Source organism: Centropristis striata, chromosome 11 (genome assembly GCF_030273125.1).
Source record: "Centropristis striata isolate RG_2023a ecotype Rhode Island chromosome 11, C.striata_1.0, whole genome shotgun sequence".
NCBI lineage: Eukaryota > Metazoa > Chordata > Actinopteri > Perciformes > Serranidae > Centropristis > Centropristis striata.
This window is the reverse complement of record NC_081527.1, coordinates 36,923,782-36,945,873: the sequence shown is the minus strand read 5'-3', so window position 1 is coordinate 36,945,873 and position 22,092 is coordinate 36,923,782. Positions and strand designations below refer to the sequence as shown.

At 33.9% G+C, this 22,092-nt stretch overlaps 1 protein-coding gene across 1 annotated transcript; it reads right to left on the bottom strand.

Annotated features, from left to right (window-relative positions):
• Positions 1–252: 252 nt before the first annotated feature.
• On the bottom strand, positions 253–22,000 carry mcoln3a (mucolipin TRP cation channel 3a). Its single transcript, XM_059343991.1, has 12 exons — positions 21,738–22,000; positions 20,004–20,171; positions 19,757–19,910; positions 18,392–18,473; positions 16,436–16,532; positions 16,255–16,354; positions 14,911–15,023; positions 12,112–12,261; positions 10,626–10,727; positions 8,978–9,100; positions 7,287–7,493; positions 253–644 (listed from the first exon to the last, which is right to left on the bottom strand). Exons 1-12 carry the CDS (start codon positions 21,963–21,965, stop codon positions 504–506), a joined length of 1,665 nt encoding a protein of 554 aa, XP_059199974.1. The 5' UTR covers positions 21,966–22,000; the 3' UTR covers positions 253–503.
• Between the last annotated feature and the right edge of the window lie 92 nt (positions 22,001–22,092).

Below are 22,092 nucleotides of genomic sequence, written 5' to 3'. Positions count from 1 at the left end.
ATCCAGATGAAACTTTTACTAAAATATATATAATATGGGTTTTTTTTAATATAATATTTTACCATTTGGAACGATGTGTAAATCAACCCTAGCTCGCTCTTCTCGTTGAATGTGCTACATTTTGAGATTAAAAACCATATTAAGTGACACCCTGGACATCATTTATTCATTGGTATTATTTGTATTATTATTGCATTAATGTGTAAAGACATATCAGGCAGACAATAGGATCATGTAAACAACACCGACAGAGCCACAATGAGTTTATAGTAGGTGTGTGAATGATCAACAATCAATTATTAAATTGTTTAATTATTGTTTAATTAGAGGGACCCAAAATCGAATTCTGCTTAGGGCCCCATGGTGGCTTGGGCCGGCTCTGTTTCTGCATTTTCATCACGTAGCAGTGTAATTTAGTGCACTACGCAGCTTTATTCAGTCTCTTGATATATGCCCACTCTTTGGTCACACCTGGCAAAGGTAAAAAGTTCCATCTTGTCAGTTTATCCGAAGCAGCAGCATGCAGAGAGGCAGCAGGTCGCTGGTTCTTCATCCGTCTGGTAGCGTCCAGACTCAGGCTGGTCCCTGCACTCTGCTATAAAGGCCTGGAGCTGGGACACTGGCACCTTGTCTTTCTGGTGATGCTGGGGGGAAAAAATACAGTATTAATACCTCTCTACAGCGAGATTAACCCTTTACACGCCCGCCGATAGGGGGGGACAAACGGGTCTGCTGTCCCGGGCCCAGGGTAGGGGGGGGCCCAGAACTGGGCCCTCATTAAATTATGGAATGATTAAAAAAATAAAATGAAATAGGCCTATTTGTGGAAAAATATGTAATATTTATTTGAGTTAAAAGCTTTTTATTTGTTTTCTTCCTAATTGTCCTTGAACTAGTGGTCAAGAACCCCCCCCACCCCCAACACAAAAATGGTTTGGCCACTGATCAAACTTTGATGTTGCCGTTTGATTTGAAGTTCGCTCAAAATGTCCGGTAAACACAAGTCCGGTGCTCAGAAACGGAAAGAAAAGAGAAGACAAGAAGAAGACAATGGAGGCCTTATTTTATGAACAAATATTTTTTAAAAAGGTGGTGAGGTGAAGCTGGGACTAGTAAAGTGAACGTAGAGCAAGGTAGTGGGGCGGATTAGCTCAATATTTTACAACAATCGTTCACTTTGCGATAAAAGCATGAAATTTGGTAGATGTGTTGGTGAATATGTTTCGAACAAATCTGGATATTGGGCCACCTCAAAAGCGCCCCCTAGTGGCCGTGGCAGGCATTTGTTATACGAATAAATCAATGATGAATAAAAACTGCCCTTTTAATAATACCAACTGGTGATGAATTGTATATTGTTGGAAAGCCTGATTAGTCACCTTTACAACGAGGTACAGCTTGTAAGGATCGTGCATTCATGGAATGAGCAACAGGGCTAAACGTGTGGGTAGCACCGCCCAGAAATGTGCATCCCCTGTGTAGTGGGGTGGATTAGCTGAACAATCGTTCATTTTGTGATAAAAGCATCAAATTTGGTACACTCATTGCTGAATACATGTTTAATGAATCTGGATATTGGGCCATAGCAAAAAAAATTCTGATGGCTGTGGCGGCCATTTTTAAAAATGGCCATTTAAAAGCGGCCATTTTTAAAAATGGCCGCCGGTGGTTACTGGCGAGGAATGCTTTGCCTACCCTACAGCTGCTGTTTCATGTTTTCAGCACCACAGATATAATTTAGAGACATGTTAAAGTGACAAAAGCTTTATTACAGTAACTAATACTAGTACTAGTACTAATAGATAAGAGCATTAACTTTGTATAACATTTTATTAGGTCTTGATATTCCCATTCACAGGCTACGGCCTCCTCTTTAGCTTGTATTCTTCTGTTGCTCCTTAAAAAGAAAAAATAATTTTCAATATTGTATGACCTGCAACAATCAAAACAAAACACATTTAGACAGAGAAAAAAATCATACATTTTAAAAATTCTACTAGGGTTACTTGTAGCAGGTTACTCTTTCTGGCAAAATCCTTGTACTGAGGTGTGTGACTTAGTCAGGCGGCTTAGCCAAATAAAGGGGACACGCCGGACAAGAGCACCACATTTTTTCCACATACTCTCTATCATTATAGGTTTCAATTTTTAGTAGGAGCCACTTCATCAAGATTGCGGTGATGGCAGCCATATAAAGTCTATGAGAAATGCTATATCTTCCAAGCCACTTAGAAGGTCAATCTTGGTGTCAAAATATACATTTTCTGGGTCCAGGAATCATTTAAAGCTATTGAGAATATCACTAGATGATTATTTGATCAAATAGATATGTTCATTTTCACTCAGACTGGGCAACTCGCTTCAAGTGCTGCAGCAGGGAATCCTGAGTTGAAACTGTTTGGAATCAATGTTCACGGGAGAGTGTGGATTAGCTGCCATGTACACTGCTCAAAAAAATCAAGGGTACGCTTTCATCTCATGTCAGATCTTGATCAACAAATTATTTACAGTGAGTCATCTAGTGATATTCTCAATAGCTTTAAATTATTCTTTGACCCAGAAAATGTATATTTTGACACCAAGATTGACCTTCTAAGTGGCTTGGAAGATATATTGGTTCTCAGAGACTTATGGCTTATATGGCTGCCATCTCCTATCTGCAATCTTGATGAAGTGGCTCCTCCCAAAAGTTGAAACCTTTGGTGATAGAGAGCATGTGGAAAAATGTTGGTGCTTTTGTCCGGCGTGTCCCTTTCTTCTCAAATCTGGAAAAAAGAACCACATGGGCAAAGGAGACATTACATATAGTGTGTGTGTGTGTGTGTGTGTGTGCAGAGAGGGATGTCCATATTCCACAGGACATAATTTAACAGTGTCTTATTAAGCTTTCACACCCAACAGCCACTGATACATGTTCCAAGCTAACTAGCTAGCTTAAGTACCTATTTTTGCTATCTTGCTAATTTACTTTTCCGCCAAGGCCCATGATGATTGTTTTTCTCTTTAGCCTTTATGATGTTCATAGCATATTTTATTCATAATTATAACAGGTGAAATAAAATATTTAGACATACCTTGATGGACAGTCCACTGCACTGCTTGTCCCAGGAAGCAAATGCTAGCTAGCTCATTTGCTAGCTAGCTCGATGGCTAGCCCGATTGTGGTTTGGCAGGAAAAATAACTGAAAGAGTGTCTAACTGGATTTTTGTTAATTTAATATGTGTATTTACATTTTTTAATTTACCTTTGTATATTTAGTTTAAATTTTTTAAATATTTTAAGAAATAATTTAAATATTTTTTGTCATTTTAATTAAGAAAATGACTGCTATGGCCACTAGGGGGCGAATTTGCGATGGCCTAATATACAGATTTGTTTGAAACATACCCACCAACACATCCACCAAATTGTGTGCTTCTATCACAAAATAAACAATTCTTGTGATTTATTGAGCTAATCCGCCCCACAGGGGATGCACATTTCTGGGCGGTGCTACCCACACGTTTAGCCCCGTTGCTCATTCCATGAATGCACTATCCTTACAAGCTGTACCTCGTTGTAAAGGTGACTAATCAGGCTTTCCAACAATATACAATTCATCACCAGTTGGTATTATTAAAAGGGCAGTTTTTATTCATCATTGATTTATTTGTATAACAAATGCCTGCCATGGCCACTAGGGGGCGCTTTTGAGGTGGCCCAATATCCAGATTTGTTTGAAACATATTCACCAACACATCTACCAAATTTCATGCTTTTATCACAAAGTGAACGATTGTTCAGCTAATCCGCCCCACTAAGGTAAGAAACAGCGCAGCCAATGTATACAGCCTTGTAACGTCACCTAACAAGCTCGCTCTAATGTTAACGTCCATTAGCTTGTATGAAAGCCTGACACAACACGTTATCTTTGACAGAAACAAAGTTTGGTAGCTCCGTCAGAGAGGATGAGACAGAGAGGGGAGAGATCCAGCAGCTGTCAGGTGACAGAGAGAGAGAGAGAGTCATTTATAGTTTATTTATTTAGTCAGTTATTTTCCTGCTAGTGTCAGAATTCCAATACATATGAAGAGTGTATTTAGCAACAGCGCATGTGTAGTTTGTTAATCTTAACCATTATTGTCTCTTGTCAAAGAGAGATGTGAGGAGAGGAAAGGAGAGGAGAGGAACAGGAGAGAATGTTTTTGCTTGCAATGTTTTATTAAATTAATATTTAATTTATTTTTTAAGTATAAAATAGATTCATAAAGCTCATTGCACAAATAGGCTATCTGCAAAAAAGCTTTTTGTAAATCAGGGATATTATACTTTAAAGATGGGAATTAGCCCCTTATTTCAAAATATATACTCATAATCTACAGGGTAAATAGCTGCACATTTAGTCATGGCTTATAAGGAAAGAGGAGAGGAGAGGAGAGGAACAACAAGAGAAAAGGAGACATCTGGGCGCGGGGGGCCAATCTAAGATAATCTCGTCCTGGGCCCAGGCAAGACTGTCAGCTGGCCTGACCCTTTATCAGGCAAAGAACTATATTTGGTAACTTCAGGTAATATTTTGAGAAAAAAGTTGCAAATTTACTAGATTAAAGTGGCAAATCTACAAGAAAAAAGTTGCAGATTTATGAGAAAAAGTGGGAAAAAAGCAACTTTTTTCTCCCAGATTCACCACTTTAAATCCCATAAATCTAAGCATTTTTTTTCTCGTAGATTTGCCACTTTAAAAAAATTAAATTTGGAATTAGCAAGTATTTCAATGAGTGTCCTATTAAGGGTTAAAGTGGTGAATCTGGGAGAAAAAAGTTGCTTTTTTCCCACTTATTTCTCGTAAATCTGCGACTTTTTTCATGCATATTTGCCACTTTAAATCTTTTAAATCCGTGACTTTTTTTCTTGTAAGTTTGCCACTGTGCCAAGTGGCAAATATGCATGAAAGAAGTTGCAGATTTACGAAGAAATAAGTGGAAAATAAGAACTTTTTTCTCCCAGATTCACCACTTTAACCCTTAATAGGACACTCATTGAAATACTTATAAATTCCAAATTTCATCCCTAGAGAATATTGGAGGATATTACATGCTGTCAGAATGTGTAAAAAAACACACGGACCCGGGGGAGGGGGGTAATATTGTGAGAAAAAAGTTTACCAGATTAAAGTGGCAAATCTACGAGAAAAAATGTGCAGATTTATGAGATTTAAAGTGGTGAATCTGCGAGAAAAAAGTTGTTTTTTTCCACTTTTTTCTCGTAAATCTGCAACTTTTTTCGCGCAGATTTGCTACTTTAAATCTCTTAAATCTGCGATTTTTTTTCTTTTGCCACTTTAATCTAGTTTAATCTAGTAAATTTGCCACTTTTTTCTCTTAATATTACTATTATTTTTATTCATACTTGGCCCAAATATGGTGTCATAGTCAAGTTCTCCTGGTACAAGTCACTGAAAACAGACAGAATGTGTAAAAAAAAAAAACATACGAAAATAATATTTTGAGAAAAAAGTTTACAAGATTAAAGTGGCAAATCTACAAGAAAAAAATGCGCAGATTTATGAGATTTAAAGTGGTGAATCTGCGAGAAAAAAGTTGCTTTTTCCACTTTTTTCTCGTAAATCTGCAACTTTTTTCGCGCAGATTTGCTACTTTAAATCTCTTAAATGTGCGACTTTTTTTCTTGTAGATTTACCACTTTAATCTAGTAAATTTGCCACTTTTTTCTCATGAATCTGCAACTTTTTTCGCGCAGATTTGCTACTTTTAATCTCTTAAATCTGCGACTTTTTTTCTTTTGCCACTTTAATCTAGTTTAATCTAGTAAATTTGCCACTTTTTTCTCTTAATATTACTATTATTTTTATTCATGCTTGGCCCAAATATGGTGTCATAGTCAAGTTCTCCTGGTACAAGTCACTGAAAACAGACAGATTGTGTAAAAAAAACAAACATACGAAAATAATATTTTGAGAAAAAAGTTTACAAGATTAAAGTGGCAAATCTACAAGAAAAAAATGCGCAGATTTATGAGATTTAAAGTGGTGAATCTGGGAGAAAAAAGTTGCTTTTTTCCACTTTTTTCTCGTAAATCTGCAACTTTTTTCTTGTAGATTTGCCACTTTAATCTAGTAAACTTTTTTCTCAAAATATTATTTTCGTATGTTTTTTTTTTACACATTCTGGCTGTATTAATTTGGAATTTGCAAGTATTTCAATGAGTGCCCTATTAAGGGTTAAAGTGGTGAATCAGAGAGAAAAAAGTTGCTTTTTTCCCACTTTTTTCTCGTAAATCTGCGACTTTTTTCATGCATATTTGCCACTTTAAATCTTTTAAATATGTGACTTTTTTTCTTGTAGGTTTGCCACTGTGCCAAGTGGCAAATATGCATGAAAAAAGTCGCAGATTTACGAAGAAATAAGTGGAAAATCCCAGATTCACCACTTTAACCCTTAATAGGGCACTCATTGAAATACTTACAAATTCCAAATTTCAACCCTAGAGAATATTGGAGGATATTATAAACAGACAGAATGTGTAAAAAAAAAAAAACATACGAAAATAATATTTCGAGAAAAAAGTTTACAAGGTTAAAGTGGCAAATCTACGAGAAAAAAATGCTCAGATTTATGAGATTTAAAGTGGTGAATCTGGGAGAAAAAAAGTTGCTTTTTTCCCCACTTTTTTCTCGTAAATCTGCAACTTTTTTCTTGTAGATTTGCCACTTGAATCTAGTAAACTTTTTTCTCAAAATATTATTTTAGTATGTTTTTTTTTTACACATTCTGGCTGTATTAATTTGGAATTTGCAAGTATTTCAATGAGTGCCCTATTAAGGGTTAAAGTGGTGAATCTGGGAGAAAAAAGTTGCTTTTTCCCCACTTTTTTCTCGTAAATCTGCAACTTTTTTCATGCATATTTGCCACTTTAAATCTTTTAAATATGTGACTTTTTTTCTTGTAGATTTGCCACTTTAATCTAGTAAATTTGCCACTTTTTTCTCATGAATCTGCAACTTTTTTCGCTCAGCTTTGCTACTTCAAATTCCTTAAATCTGCGACTTTTTTTCTTGTAGATTTGCCACTTTAATCTAGTAAATTTGCCACTTTTTTCTCATGAATCTGCAACTTTTTTCATGCATATTTGCCACTTTAAATCTGTTAAATATGTGACTTTTTTTCTTGTAGATTTGGCACTTTAATCTAGTAAATCTGCAACTTTTTTCTCGAAATATTACCTGAAGTTACCAAATATAGTTCTTTGCCTGATGAAGGGTTAGAGAACATGTTGACCCACTTACCTTGATGGTCTCGTAGGTGTCGGTGATGAGAGCGATGAAGAGGCTGAGCACCATGTAGATGAAGAGCGAGATGAAGGAGTAGAGGTAAACTCTGCTGAAGAGCCACACCATGTAGCCCTCGTGCCTCAGCTTCAGGAAGGTAGCGTACATGTCGTCCCCGTTGATCAGAGAGAAGAGGCACTCCGTCACCTTGTCCAGCGTCCGAAACTGAAAAAAAAGTTGAATAATATTTCATTTAACCCTTTGATGCACAACATGGGTCTAAAGTGACCCGACTGAGTTTTAATTTTCTATATCTTTGCAAGAAATTAATTTCATCATTCAGTATTCCAGGTTTTCCTCAATCAATTTGTTTTTGATTATCATACATCCTAATTTTTTGTTTTTCATTTCTTACTTTTTGCATAAAAACCCTTTTATTATCACTACGCTTCTAATGCACAACATGGGTCAGAAATGTCATTATGGGGTATTGTGTGTATAATTTTAAGGAAAAATGAATTTAATCAATTTTGGAATAAGGCAGAAACATAAAAAAAATGTGGAAAAAGTGAAGCGCTGTTAAAACCTTCCAGATACACTTTATGTGTGACAAAATGATACACAAACATGTTAAATATATTAAATAAATGAGTGTGGAAAGTAACTATTTGAAACAAATTACTATTATTATAGTATTAGGTCATTTAATTTTAAATCAAATTTGGATGAATGAGTCATTTTTGACCCATGTTGTGCATTAGGAGGGTTGTCCATATGTTGTGCATAATGAATAAATGAATGAATGAATGCTTTATTTCGGTTACAAAAAAACCCAAAGACAACAAAATAAAATCATGTTTTTACAGTTTTTACAGCAACCGAAAAAGGAATAGGCTGAAGCCCCACTAAAGGCGTATTTTTGCCTCTCCTGTACTATCTACATGTATACATTATATACATTACATTAACTGAATAATTCACATTGTTACAAAACACATGATACCTTAAACTGAAAAATCAAATTCAATCAAATTTCATTGTAACCCTTGATAATTTTAGACTTGAAAGTCTTCTTGAAAACTAACATACACTGAAAAAAAAAGAAAAGTTGGGTGAACTCAAAATTTCAAGGCAACAAACTTCGATAAAATTTTAAGTTGGACAATTAAACTAAATATTTTAAGTTTTGTTTTTGAGTTTGCTCAACTCTGAATTTCTCTGGCACGATTGTAACGCCGCTATGAAATGTTAGCTAATGTTGTGACCACAATTTTGAGTTAGCATTGATACGCTAATGGCTACTCTTGTAGCTGTAACAAGCAGCGCCGCTAGCATCAGTTAGCTGCTAGCATCAGTTAGCCTCTAGCTTTCGCTAATGACCGAATTTCCCAACAAAGAAATAAGAGTTATCAGAACTATTGTCCCTTGTTGTGAACCCCAACTTAAAGATATAAGTAACAACAACTCACCAACTTGTTTTTGAGCAGACAACTGGCTTCCTTTGTTGTGCTAACTTACATTATTGCCCTAAATGTCAATCATTTATATTTCCAAGTTTTACCAAATTAAATCACTGTTTTAGGCCAAAAAATACAAGTTGGCTTTTTTGCAGTGTAGTTAAGATTAGTTCTTACTTTGTGAGTTTCAAACATTAGCATTAGGCCACAATGACACTTAAAAAAGATTGATTATGATAATAATGTTCATACTTTATCGTGGTAGGGCCCGAGGACGATCCAGCCACAGAAACAGTAGCCGAGGTAGATCATGGCCGCACAGCAGCAGAAGCGGATCACGTTTGGGAACGCCGCCCTCAGGGTTAAGATCAGGATCTGGAGAGGAATAAAGGCTGTCAGTTCCTCTGGAGGTGACTTTGCTGCTTTACAGTTTTTCTCAGTCACTTTGGTGCATTTCTCACATCAATATTAATATTTGCAACAGTTAGTTCAACCTCCACAACATTTAGTCGTGTGTACATCATAGTAGCAGTTTCTCATTCCTTGCAACCAAGGTTATAATAGTTTGGGATTTTTTTCGTTAGTTTTAGTTTTAATTTCGTTGTGAATCTTTGTTTTCAAATTCAGTTAGTTTTAGTCAGTTTTTAGAGTGAGTTTTCTAGTTTTAGTTTAGTTTTTATTAGTTTTAGTGTTAGTTTTAGTTTTTTTGTAATGGGCTATGTGTTGGGTGCAAGATTCAAAGAGGTCATAATAAATGTTTCCTTTATTTCCTTTGGTTTATCATCTCAGCCTCAATAAGGTTATTAACTCTTACAGTTCTGGGTGTTTTGTGTTTTGGTTCTAGTGTAAACATCCCAGTCTCAGTAAACATATTCACCATGTGTTGCATGTTCAAATAAATACACTGAATTATGAATGAAAAAAGTTGACAAAAACGAAAACTAAGGACATTTTCACAATAATTTTAGTTAGTTTTAGTTAGTTTTGTAACCACGCAATACAGTTTCAGTTAGTTATCGTTTTTTTAAAAACTCTAGTTTTTATTTTATTTCAGTTAACAAAAATGTTTTTGTCAATTCTAGTTTTCGTTATTTCGTTAGTTTTTGTTAACTATAATAACCTTGCTTGCAACAAATTACAAATGCTTTTGGACATGAATCAAGTGTTTTCATACAACTCTCTGCTGTTTTATAACATTATCATTTGCTTATGTCATGTCATTAGCTATACTTGTGAATGCTGGATAGTCATTCCATATAAAACTAATAGTCCTCATTTCATTGCTTGAGTCATTACATACAAAAATGTTGAACTAGGGTTCCAAAAGGGAGTTTATGTTTGTTATAAATAAGGGTGTTTTTTTTTTCTTTTGCACAATTCTGTGAACAAGTTAGAATTGAAAAGAGCATATACAATAAAAATGTGAAACATGAATATTCAGTGTGTTGTACTCAGTTACCTCACTAAATACAGTAATGTGTAACTTTACTGTAGTTTTCAAATGGCTGTGCAAATAGTATATAGTCTGTCTGGAGCATTTTCAGGTAGCGTCACCAAGATCTGACTTTATTTGCATTGTAAAACATTTACAGAGTAAACATGGTGTCAGGACTTTTCATCTTGATGACACTTTCATTGACATGAATATTTGAAGAAGGAATGAGCTATGATCCATTTAGAGCAAGTGACACACTTTTGCAGGTTATCAACTCGGTTTTGCAGTTTGTACTAATTGTTTTGAGAAATGCATTAACTGTTGTGCAAATACATAGTAAATGAATAGTCATAATAGTAATAGTAAATAGTAAATAGTGATGTGAGAAATGCACGAAAGCGACTGAGAAAAACTGTAATAGGCTGTATTATGCAAAAAAAAAACAAAAAGCATGGAAGTTCTTACATTGTATTTCTTGAAGAAACCAAGGTAACGAATCACGCCGATCCAGACCAGCATGGTGGCTGTTCCCAGCAGGATGCTGCACACATCATAGTTGGTCAGACACTGTGAAAGAGAATATTGGAGGATATTACATACTGTCAGAATGTGTAAAAAAACATACGGACCCAGGGGAGGGGGATCATATTGTGAGAAAAAAGTTTACCAGATCAAAGCGGCAAATCTACAAGAAAAAAATTGCAGATTTATGAGATTTAAAGTGGGGCATCTGCGAGAAAAAAGTAGCTTTTTTCCACTTTTTTCTCGTAAATCTGCAACTTTTTTCGGGGAGATTTGCTACTTTAAATCTCTTAAATCTGCAACTTTTTGTCTTGTAGATTTGCCACGTTAATCCAGTAAATTTGCCACTTTTTTCTCATGAATCTGCGACTTTTTTCGCACAGATTTGCTACTTTAAATCTCTTAAATCTGTGACTTTTTTTCTTGTAGATTTGCCACTTTAATCTAGTAAATTTGCCACTTTTTTCTCATAAATCTGAGACTTTTTTCTTGTAGATTTGTCACTTTTATCTGGTAAATTTGCCACTTTTTTCTCATAAATCTGCAACTTTTTTCGCACAGATTTGCTACTTTAAATCTCTTAAATCTGTGACTTTTTTTCTTGTAGATTTGCCACTTTAATCTAGTAAATTTGCCACTTTTTTCTCATAAATCTGAGACTTTTTTCTTGTAGATTTGTCACTTTTATCTGGTAAATTTGCCACTTTTTTCTCATGAATCTGCGACTTTTTTCGCACAGATTTGCTACTTTAAATCTCTTAAATCTGTGACTTTTTTTCTTGTAGATTTGCCACTTTAATCTAGTAAATTTGCCACTTTTTTCTCATAAATCTGAGACTTTTTTCTTGTAGATTTGCCACTTTTATCTAGTAAATTCGCCACTTTTTTCTCATGAATCTGCAACTTTTTTCGCACAGATTTGCTACTTTAAATCTCTTAAATCTGCAACTTTTTTTCTTGTAGATTTGCCACTTTAATCGAGTAAATTTGCCACTTTTTTCTCATGAATCTGCGACTTTTTTCACACAGATTTGCTACTTTAAATCTCTTAAATCTGCGACTTTTTTTCCTGTAGATTTGCCACTTTAATCTAGTAAATTTGCCACTTTTTTCTCATGAATCTGCAACTTTTTTTGCACAGATTTGCTACTTTAAATCTCATAAATCTGCGACTTTTTTTCTTGTAGATTTGCCACTTTAATCTAGTAAATTTGCAACTTTTTTCTCTAAATATTACTATTATTTTTATTCATACTTGGCCCTAATATGGTGTCATAGTCAAGTTCTCCTGGTACAAGTCACTGAAGAATAACTCTTCTTTATTCTTTAGTCTATATTCTTTAACTAAGCCCTTTACCCACAGTCTTACATGCCCAAAGTGAATAATCTAATTAAAAATAGAGCCAATAATGATCAATAATAAACAAACCTTTGTTTGTATTCCTATCTTGAGTGCTGACCCCGCGATGGTCAGTGTGTCGCTCACGATGATGAGGATATACCAGCCGTTCACAAACTCCATGCGGTCCGACCACGACACAATTTTATTGTAGTAGGCATGAAAGAATATGTTGAACTCCTGCATGGGCAGAAAAAATGATATTGTAGGACAAATACAGAACAAACAATAATTCATACCTACACATTGACGCTGGATAAATTGAGTCACACATGACATAAAACATAAAATATCTATCTATCTATCTATCTATCTATCTATCTATCTATCTATCTATCTATCTATCTATCTATCTATCTATCTATCTATCTGTCTATCTGTCTGTCTGTGTTCTTACTTTCTTTCTTTCTTTCTTTCTTCAACTATTAGGAATTTATTCATTTAGGCTATTTTTACATCAAGTCAAACTGAAATATACTGAATCTAAAATACTTGAATTAGTCTATAAAATACCGACAATAATATAAATAAATAAATAATTTTTAAAAAAATAAAAAAAATGTATATATATATATATATATATATATATATATATATATATATATAAAGATATTTTTTTGACCATCTGAGAAGTTGTTTTTGTTTAAATTCTGATCTTGTATAGTTGACTTACCTAGAGACCAACATAGCAACCATGGAATCTTTAACGGCTATTTCTGTTGTTTTATTGTTATTGTTTAAATATTTTTATCCTGAGATCAAGTCCATATAACTCTGAATCCGTCTCAGTCCTCTGTTGCCTTATATATGATTGGTTTTAGTTTCTATATTGTTAATATAGAAATATATTAGTGGTGTTCTACTGTAATTTGTCTTGAACAACTTTACATTTTAATTTATTTTATTTTGAATGTGTATTTGAATGATTATCTAATATAATAATTCTCATTATAATATTTTCCCTTCGTATGAATTACATGAGCATGATGTGCAAGCTGCTGGTTTATAGTGCTAACATCCTTTTTTATTACTATTTAACTTCACTGTTTTGAATAACATGACATACATACAGAAAATATATACATAGGTTGCCCATGAAGTTGGAATAATTATATTTTCAGACACAATTCTCTGTTAAATTTGGCTTAATTCTCATTGTGATATGTTTGGAAGAGATTGATTAATAAAGTTTTGAGAAGATATACACTTTATCTGTCAATAATAAATCACATTGTCACAATTATTCCATGAAAAGACATAAAAAAAAAAATACTGTATTCCAACTTTATGGGAGCCTATGAATTTATAATTGCTGTCTCTTTGATGCCATCTTCAACCAAAAATTTTAAAAGTTTCCCTAAAAATTGACATTTCTTTTCACAAGCATAAATGACCAATTTCTACTCCTGAAGTTCTATGTACTTTTACTTGACTTATATTTCCAATTCAGCACTTTTAATGGAGCATTTCTACAGCGTGTTATTTAACCTTTTAGTGTCTGAGTGCTTCCTCCACCACTAAACTGCATATATTATATTACACATGTTGATAGAAACTGTACCAAATTGCACATCTGCAAAGTTCAAACAATTCAGAGCTGCTAGTTTATGGCTACATTTGAATTGAAAATATCAGCATATGCAGCTGGAAGTTAGGTGATAAATAAATATTTTGAATTCATTTTTTAAGGCCTATATACATTCTGAGTTTTATGCTTTATTGCAGTAAAAACTCTTACATTATTTATATGGAAAACAAATCTGTTAAAATCTTACATTTTCCATCATGAAAGTCACTTTTCTCTCTGTAACTTTTCACTTTGGCTCTTTAACTCTTGACAAGATGCAAAAAGTTCAGAGTTGAAGAGATAATTTCAGAGAAATCGTTGAGTGAAAGTTCAGAAAGATATTTTTTTGACCATCTGAGAAGTTGTTTTTGTTTAAATTCTGATCTTGTATAGTTGACTTACCTAGAGACAAACATAGCAACCATGGAAACATTAATGGGTATTTCTGTTGTTTTATTGTTATTGTTTAAATATTTTTATCCTGAGATCAAGTCCATATAACTCTGAATCTGTCTCAGTCCTCTGTTGTCTTGTATACGTTTTATTTACTATTATTATTATTATTATATTTACATGCTCTGTACAGTGTGGAAAGTTTTTCTGTGTTGAGGAGTTTTTACTTTACTTTTGGTGCATTAAGTAGCCTACATTTTAGTGATGATGTCTATGTACTTTTACTTGACTTATATTTCCAATTCAGCACTTTTACTTATAATGGAGCATTTCTACTGCGTGTTATTTAACCTTTTAGTGTCTGAGTGCTTCCTCCACCACTAAACTGCATATATTATATTACACATGTTGATAGAAACTGTACCAAATTGCACATCTGCAAGGTTCAAACACTTCAGAGCTGCTAGCTTATGGCTACATTTGAATTGAAAATATCAGCATATGCAGCTGGAAGTTAGGTGATAAATAAATATTTTGTATTCATTTTTTAGAGAGAAATCGTTGAGTGAAAGTTCAGAAAGATACATTTTTTAGAGAGAAATCGTTGAGTGAAAGTTCAGAAAGATATTTTTTTGACCGTCTGAGAAGTTGTTTTTGTTTAAATTCTGATCTTATATAGTTGACTTACCTAGAGACAACATAGCAACCATGGAAACTTTAATCTGTTGTTTTATTGTTATTGTTTAAATATTTTTATCCTGAGATCAAGTCCATATAACTCTGAATCTGTCTCAGTCCTCTGTTGTAAAAATAACGATGTTGATAATGATGGATGGATGATGATGTTAAAATCTGACTTCATCACTTACAAACTGCAGCTGGATGCCGTTGATGACGGATCGTGTGCAGAGGATGAGAGAGACGAAGCAGGCGAGGATGACCACCGAGTCAAAGGACAGGAGGAGGTAATCGTTCTTACCAGCTAGAACCAGAGACACAGATTTCAGGTTAAATCACAGCGTGCTTCTGTTACTGCTGCTGCTACAAACATAAGACATCCAGTGTTGTGAGTCAGCTCAGTGAGCCCATAAGAACCCAGACACAGTAGTCCTTAAAGGAAAATTATGGGGGATATATCACAGACCAAGTGGACCACATAGAACACATTTATGATGTTTTTTTTGTTTTGTTTTTTTAAATCTACCCCTAAATGTCAAAGATCTGTGATGTGACATTGGGCGTTTATGGTATGATATTTGTTATTTTAACCCTCTATGGTACGGTGTTGCTCTGAGGCAACATACCCATTTTTTGCCTGTTAAATTTCTACAATGCATGTTTTTGAGTGATGCGATACTTTAAAAAAGAGGGAAGAATATAGGGAACCAATAGCAATGCTTTAATTTGTCACATGATCTCCAGGAGGCCATATTGAACCCCTATTTTGCAGACTTTTCCCAAAGGAAACAGCTTTGCCAGTTTGCACCACAAAAAAATCACTCAAAACTTAATTTTCCTGGCCCTTTACAATCTGGAAACAAATATATTCGTACTGAGGTGAGTTAAAGCTTCATTTTTGATAGTTTTTATACACTTAGACTGTTCAAGACATTCATTTCAATGGGTCGTTGGTTCAATGGTACAATGTTTCCTGTTCATGTTAAAATTGATTTAAAAAACTTCCTTTTTCACTTGTGCACCATTATGGTACTATGTTGCCTATAGACAACTAACCCCAAAAAATTCCAAAAGAAAAAGAATTATAACATTTCTTCAGATTATTTATATTTAGTCTCTTTAAGACAAAAAACACATAGAGGGTTAAAATAAAATAAAAAATAGACACATTTTTTGCACTTGCACAGACACAAATTTGCCTTTTTCTTTGCATTTCCACAACATTTATCAAAATTGTGACATTAATAGTGCTGTTTAACAATAAATTATTTTCGGATTTTTAAAAACAAATAACCATTGGCCTTTTTCTTTGCATCTCCATAACATATATCAAAACTGTGACTTTAATTTTTTCAGGAAATATGGTCAGAACAAGTTAAATGCAATACAGGACACCCTATTAACGGATTAGAATTGTTAAATGGGTTTCTCTGCCCCCTGCTGGCAACTGAAGTAATAACAAGTATGACTATTTCTGTTTTGATGAGTCATAGTATATTATGACTGAGATTAAATTGAGTTTGGGTAAAACTTACACGTGCCTTCCACATTCCAGTCTTTGCACTCATAAATCCTGACATCATTAACAACATCGACCTTTATCTTCCCGCTGTGTGCACGGTTGTCAAACATAATCTGTGGAAAAACAAAGATAAATTACTTATGAGCATGTGAAATTGTCCTTAAAGCTCAGATGGCATTTTTTTAGTCACTAACCATGATATGGAAGTCGTAACAGTCTGGTAGCTCGTGGTGCCGCACAGTCTGCAGGTTGATTGTCTTCAGAGTGAGGTAGATGTTCACTGACAGCAGCCTGGACACACACACATTAACCCTCTGCACTGCAAAAAAGCCAACTTGTATTTTTTGGCCTAAAACAGTGATTTAAGTTGGTAAAACTTGGAAATATAAATTATTGACATTTAGGGCAATAATGTAAGTTAGCACAACAAAGGAAGCCAGTTGTCTGCTCAAAAACAAGTTGGTGAGTTGTTGTTACTTATATCTTTAAGTTGGGGTTCACAACAAGGGACAATAGTTCTGAAAACTCTTATTTCTTTGCTGTGAAATTCGGTTATCAGCGAAAGCTAGCGGCTAACTGATGCTAGCGGCTAACTGATGCTGCTAATTTATTTTATTTTGAATGTGTATCTGAATGATTATCTAATAAAATAATTTTCATTATCATATTTTGCCTTCATATGAATTGCATAAGCATGATGTGCATGTTATTTTTCTCATGTTTCTCAATTTTTAGACATATAGCAAGGTGTTTTTTTTTATATTTTAGGACATACAATACTATTACCATGACCAATGTGCTATTCTACAGCATTTCTTGCCATTTTCGGACTAACTACACTATGACCGACAAACTTTACTGTGACGTTTTTTTCCCGTATTGGAGATATTGTAAAGTGGTGTTTTCAAGATTTAAGATTATTTTTCGTCATTGTACAATTTCGAACGAAATTCAGTTTGGTATTTTTTGGGGTAAAAAGGCATAAAAAAAGACTTCAACAAAAGTAGATAAATAATAATAGTGCTGCTTGTTACAGCTACAAGAGTAGCCATTAGCGTATCAATGCTAACTCAAAATTGTGGTCACAACATTAGCTGACATTTCAGTTGAGCAAACTCAAAAACAAAACTTAAAATATTTAGTTTAATTGTCCAACTTAAAATTTTATCGAAGTTTGTTGCCTTGAAATTTTGAGTTCACCCAACTTTTCTTTTTTTGCAGTGTGGTGTCACCAGGGACATTTCTGTCCTCAATGGCACTCGGGAAGTACATTTTAAATCTGAAACTACACAAAACTAATAATGCGGTAACGCTTTATATTAAGGTCCTTGTAATAACCATTAATTAACAAGTAATAAGGCCCTTGTAAGTCCTTACAAGATGCTTATTAACATTATTGTGTGTTTATAAGCTTATATATGTGTTAATAATGGCATTACAAACACCCATGACCCACCCATTATGTCTTTGCCATGCCTTTATTAATCTTATTTTGTTTGCTTATTGATATTTTAAAAAATGAATGCTTTTTTATGACTGTTTTATGCACAACATATTTTAACCCCTTCTAATGCACAACATGGGTAAAAATGACCCTCATTCATTCTCCATGTTATTTAATGCTGCTGTGTGTTTCTGTGCTCTAACTTTTGATATCAACTTATTTTATGATTGAATATTCCAAGTATTCTTTAAATATTTTGTTTTTGATAACAACAGATCATTATTTCCATTTTGCCGCTCATACTTTATGAAGAAAAAACGTTTTTGTATTATTACATAGCTAACTACTTGACTAAGTAGCTTGCTAAGCTAACTACATAGCCAAGAAGTTAGCTAAGTAGTTAGCTTAGCACGCTACTTAGCTAAATACTAAGCCAAGAAGTTAGCTAAGTATTTAGCTTAGCAAGCTACTTAGCTATAAAATTGGATATGGGTCATTTTTGACCCATGTTGTGCATTAGAAGAGTAGTGACACAAAAAGGGATTTTATTTTTTTTTTAAATAAAGGAAAACATGAAATTAGGATGTATGTTGATCAAAAACAAACTAATTGAGGAAAACCTGGAATACTGAATGATGAAAATAATTTACTGCAAAGATATAGAACATAAAAACTCTGTCGGGCGTTTTATTTTTAGTATAGTCACCTTTTGAAATCTAAAGAGAAGTTCATATGTGAGGCCAAACCGCTGTTGTCAAACGACTGCACAGGATATATGGAAATACAATCTGTAAAGAGGAAATACAGGCAATAAATTCAAAAAGCAGTTAGAACAACAGAAGGGTTACTAAGCAATGACTCTTCTGGATGCACCACTTCCTCTTTTCACAGTCACAAGTAAATCCACATTGTGATTATTTTCCATTCATGCAATGAATCAGCTTCCATAAATAAATCAAACAATGTGGATACAATTTGAGCTTTAGATACTCAAGTTCCACAGCTACATACACCGTAAACAAAACAAACAATAGCTACTCAATAAAATTGAGGCAACAGATTGCACGCAATATTATTAATTAAATCTAACTACGTCACAAGTTGAGTTAATAACTTAACAGGAAGTGTGAAATGTCAATTAAAAACGGACTAATTCTATTGTGTTGGATTCATTCAAAATTCTCTTGATTTAGAATTACAAACACATAAAGATTATATTTAATGTGATCAAAATAAGTAGATTCTATCTCAAACATTTTTATATTAAAGTTACTTAAACCAGCTATTCTCAACCTTGGGGTCGGGACCCCAGTTGGGGTCGCGAGATGATTTCTGGGGGTCGCCAAATCATTTTGGGAGTCAGCTCTGTCTCCACTGTGTTAAAGTGTTCATGTGTTTCGGGTCTTTTTGGTAATTTTGTGTCTTTTTTTGGTAATTTTGTGTCTTTTTTGGTAATTTTGTGTCTTTTTTTGGTAATTTTGTGTCTTTTTTTGTCATTTTGTGTCTTTTTTGGTCATTTTGTGTCTTTTTTTAGTCATTTTGTGTCTTTTTTGGTCATTTTGTATCTTTTTTTGTCACTTTGTGTCTTTTTTTGGTAATTTTGTTTCCTTTTTTTGGTAATTTTGTGTCTTTTTTGGTCAATTTGTGTCTTTTTTGCTAATTTTGTTTCTTTTTTTGGTCAATTTGTGTCTTTTTTTGGTCATTTTGTGTCTTTTTTGGTCATTTTGTGTCTTTTTTAGTCATTTTGTGTCTTTTTAGTCATTTTGTGTCTTTTTGTGGTCATTTTGTGTCTTTTTTGAGTGATCTGAACTGTGCATGTGAGATTGTGTTCAGTGAGCGGGGGTCACGGACAACATGCATGTTAAATTGGGGGTCGCGACTCAAAAAGGTTGAGAACTACTGACTTAAACAACTGCCTCAAAATCAAGGACGCATTTATATTTAATACATTTTATCAAATATATTAAGTAAAATTAAATCACTACAGAATAATTTATTACAGTGTATGACTCCTAAACTGTTTTTTATGTGCTTATATACCACTTTTGTGCTTTTTCTTTAAATTTTTTACCTTTATCAATATGTGGATTGATGTCAAAGGTCTCATTTTCCGGATCGATGCTGCTGTTTCTGTAAAACTCCTGACAGACAGACAGAGGAGTGTACTTGCCGTGGACACTCTCGTATGCCAGATTGCCCACAGTCAGGTTTTGAAGATGAATATACTAAAAAATAAAACATAAAGAAGAGAGAAACACACATGAATTCCCTGTGTGATATACTGATAAACACTTGTGTTAAATCTAGAATAGGAGTACCCTGTTGATAATGTGGTAGATGTGATCATATACATCTGCTTTGGTGAACAGTGCATATTTCCCCATGTGGTGATCCTTGTATCCTTTTAGAAAAAGATGTCTGAACGTCATCAGATTTTCCTCTTTGAAGGTGACCATCATTTCGTTGCTCAGGCCGAATGAGACGAGCTGAATCAAACAGGAGGGAAAAAAAGTATCAAAAGTGAAATACTTATTATGCAGAACAGACCCACTCAGATTGTTATGTAGGGGTAAAAGCTAATTTAGATCAATTTTGCTTTCAGAAATTGACTAAATACTCAAGTTTGTGTTTTTTTAAAATTAAGATTAATTTTAAAATTGAGATTAATTTAAAAAAAAAACAGAAACTTGAGTATTTCTATTTTATGTAACTTTATACTTCTACGCCACTACATTTTAGACTTATATTGTACTTTTTACTCCACTCCTAGATTTAGCTGCCATTTTTAGTTACTTTTCAGTTCAAGATTTAACTTTTCAATTTAAAGTGATTAGACATTTTTTTAATTTAATTAAACCTTATAACAGTATAATAAGTAGTTAAAACAAGCCCTATCTTTACAAAATTAAAATGCTGCTTACATAAATGCATCAATACAAATAATCTAATAATATATTAGGAATATATATAACTGTAGGGGTATCTGGTTCAGATACAAATTGCCTCCAGCAGGGGCACCAAAATCTTTAGAGGTAAAGCTAATTTAGGTAAATTTTGCTATCAGAAATTGACTAAATTAATATTTAATACTTTAAATGAATTAAAGTTACTGTCGGGGCACCACCTCTTTACTTAGAAAGAGGAAAGATAGCAAATCATAGTAAATCAGTCTCATAAAGTTAACAAATTATCAATTTGGAACATTGATTATTAATTATGAACATAATTATAATCAAATTACCTTATTAATATTTAGTAACGGTTGAAGGAATTTTGGAGTTCTTTTCATAGCAGAGGTTTAGCAAATAACCCATTCATGTGCAACATTAAAAGGAGAAGCATATTAATCCAAAAAGATATTTATTCTAAACAAAGTAAAGCAAACAGAACACACAATAACTAATCTAAAAGACTATTTACAGTGGGAATGTGGGTGAAAAAGAATGTGTAACAAAATGGCTGATGGAGGGCGGTCATTTAAGTAAATCAATGTGAAAAAAGAACCTCAAATTTGCACTCAAGTAAATGTATTTGGTTACATTCCGTCACACACATTCATACACTGTAACAAATTGCTGTAAGAAAACAGCCAAATTGTAACAGTAACTTACTGTTTTCCATTAAAAAGGTATTATACTGTAGAAAACAATGCATCCTTGCAATATAGGTAGTTTGCCGTTTCCCATAAAATATTGTAACATACCGTAAATAGCATTGCATTCTGGGAGTTGTGGTAGAATCAACAGCAAAGAGGCTGAGAAAATACGGAAAGCTGCTGTATTTCTTTCTTGGAACGTCCATTTTAATTCTGCATTTCTTGAGCAAATCACAGGGTAATTTGAACTGAAATGTTTTATTTGTTAGATGATGTTTGCAGTATCAGTATTTTACTGTCAAATCAAGGAAATACAGGATTGTTCTGTAATTCAGTATGTGGTTTTATCAAAGTAACAAACTGTAAAGTAAAATAACAGTAAGGGAACTGTACAATTAACTTACAAGATAATTGTTTACAATGTACCTGATGACAGACATATCAAGGAATTCTGTACCTGGACTGTGATGATTGCAATTTTTAGTATTTGTAGCATCAGCTTCCAGGGTTTCCGTCCCCTGGCTCGGTATTTCTCACAGGGGTTCATGAAGAAGTACTTGAGCCTCCGCCTGAAGTCGTCCACCATCTTTGACTCCAGGGAGCGAGTGTGAGCGCTCCAGCTGCTGCAGCTGGTGATCCTCCTCTCCTCGGACCGGGAGGCCAGCAGAGACTCAGAGTCCTCCATGACTCTCAGACACAGGAAACAACCTGAGAGTCGGCAATGTTTCTCTACAGAATATATGAGAAATGTGTTGAAGATAAGGTTAGGGCTCAACCATTCCAGTCATTCTGATGTTTATCAAACTGGTTCT

What these genes read in the sequence shown, in the direction of transcription:
- mcoln3a (XM_059343991.1), bottom strand. Translation starts at nt 21,965, where the DNA reads ATGGAGGACTCTGAGTCTCTGCTGGCCTCCCGGTCCGAGGAGAGGAGG. An exon ending in TTGCAATCATCACAGTCCAG is followed by an intron (nt 20,172 to 21,737) that starts GTACAGAATTCC and finishes TGTTTGATTCAG; the next exon opens with CTCGTCTCATTCGGCCTGAG. An exon ending in GTTTCTTCAAGAAATACAAT is followed by an intron (nt 9,101 to 10,625) that starts GTAAGAACTTCC and finishes ATTCCTCTCCAG; the next exon opens with ATCCTGATCTTAACCCTGAG.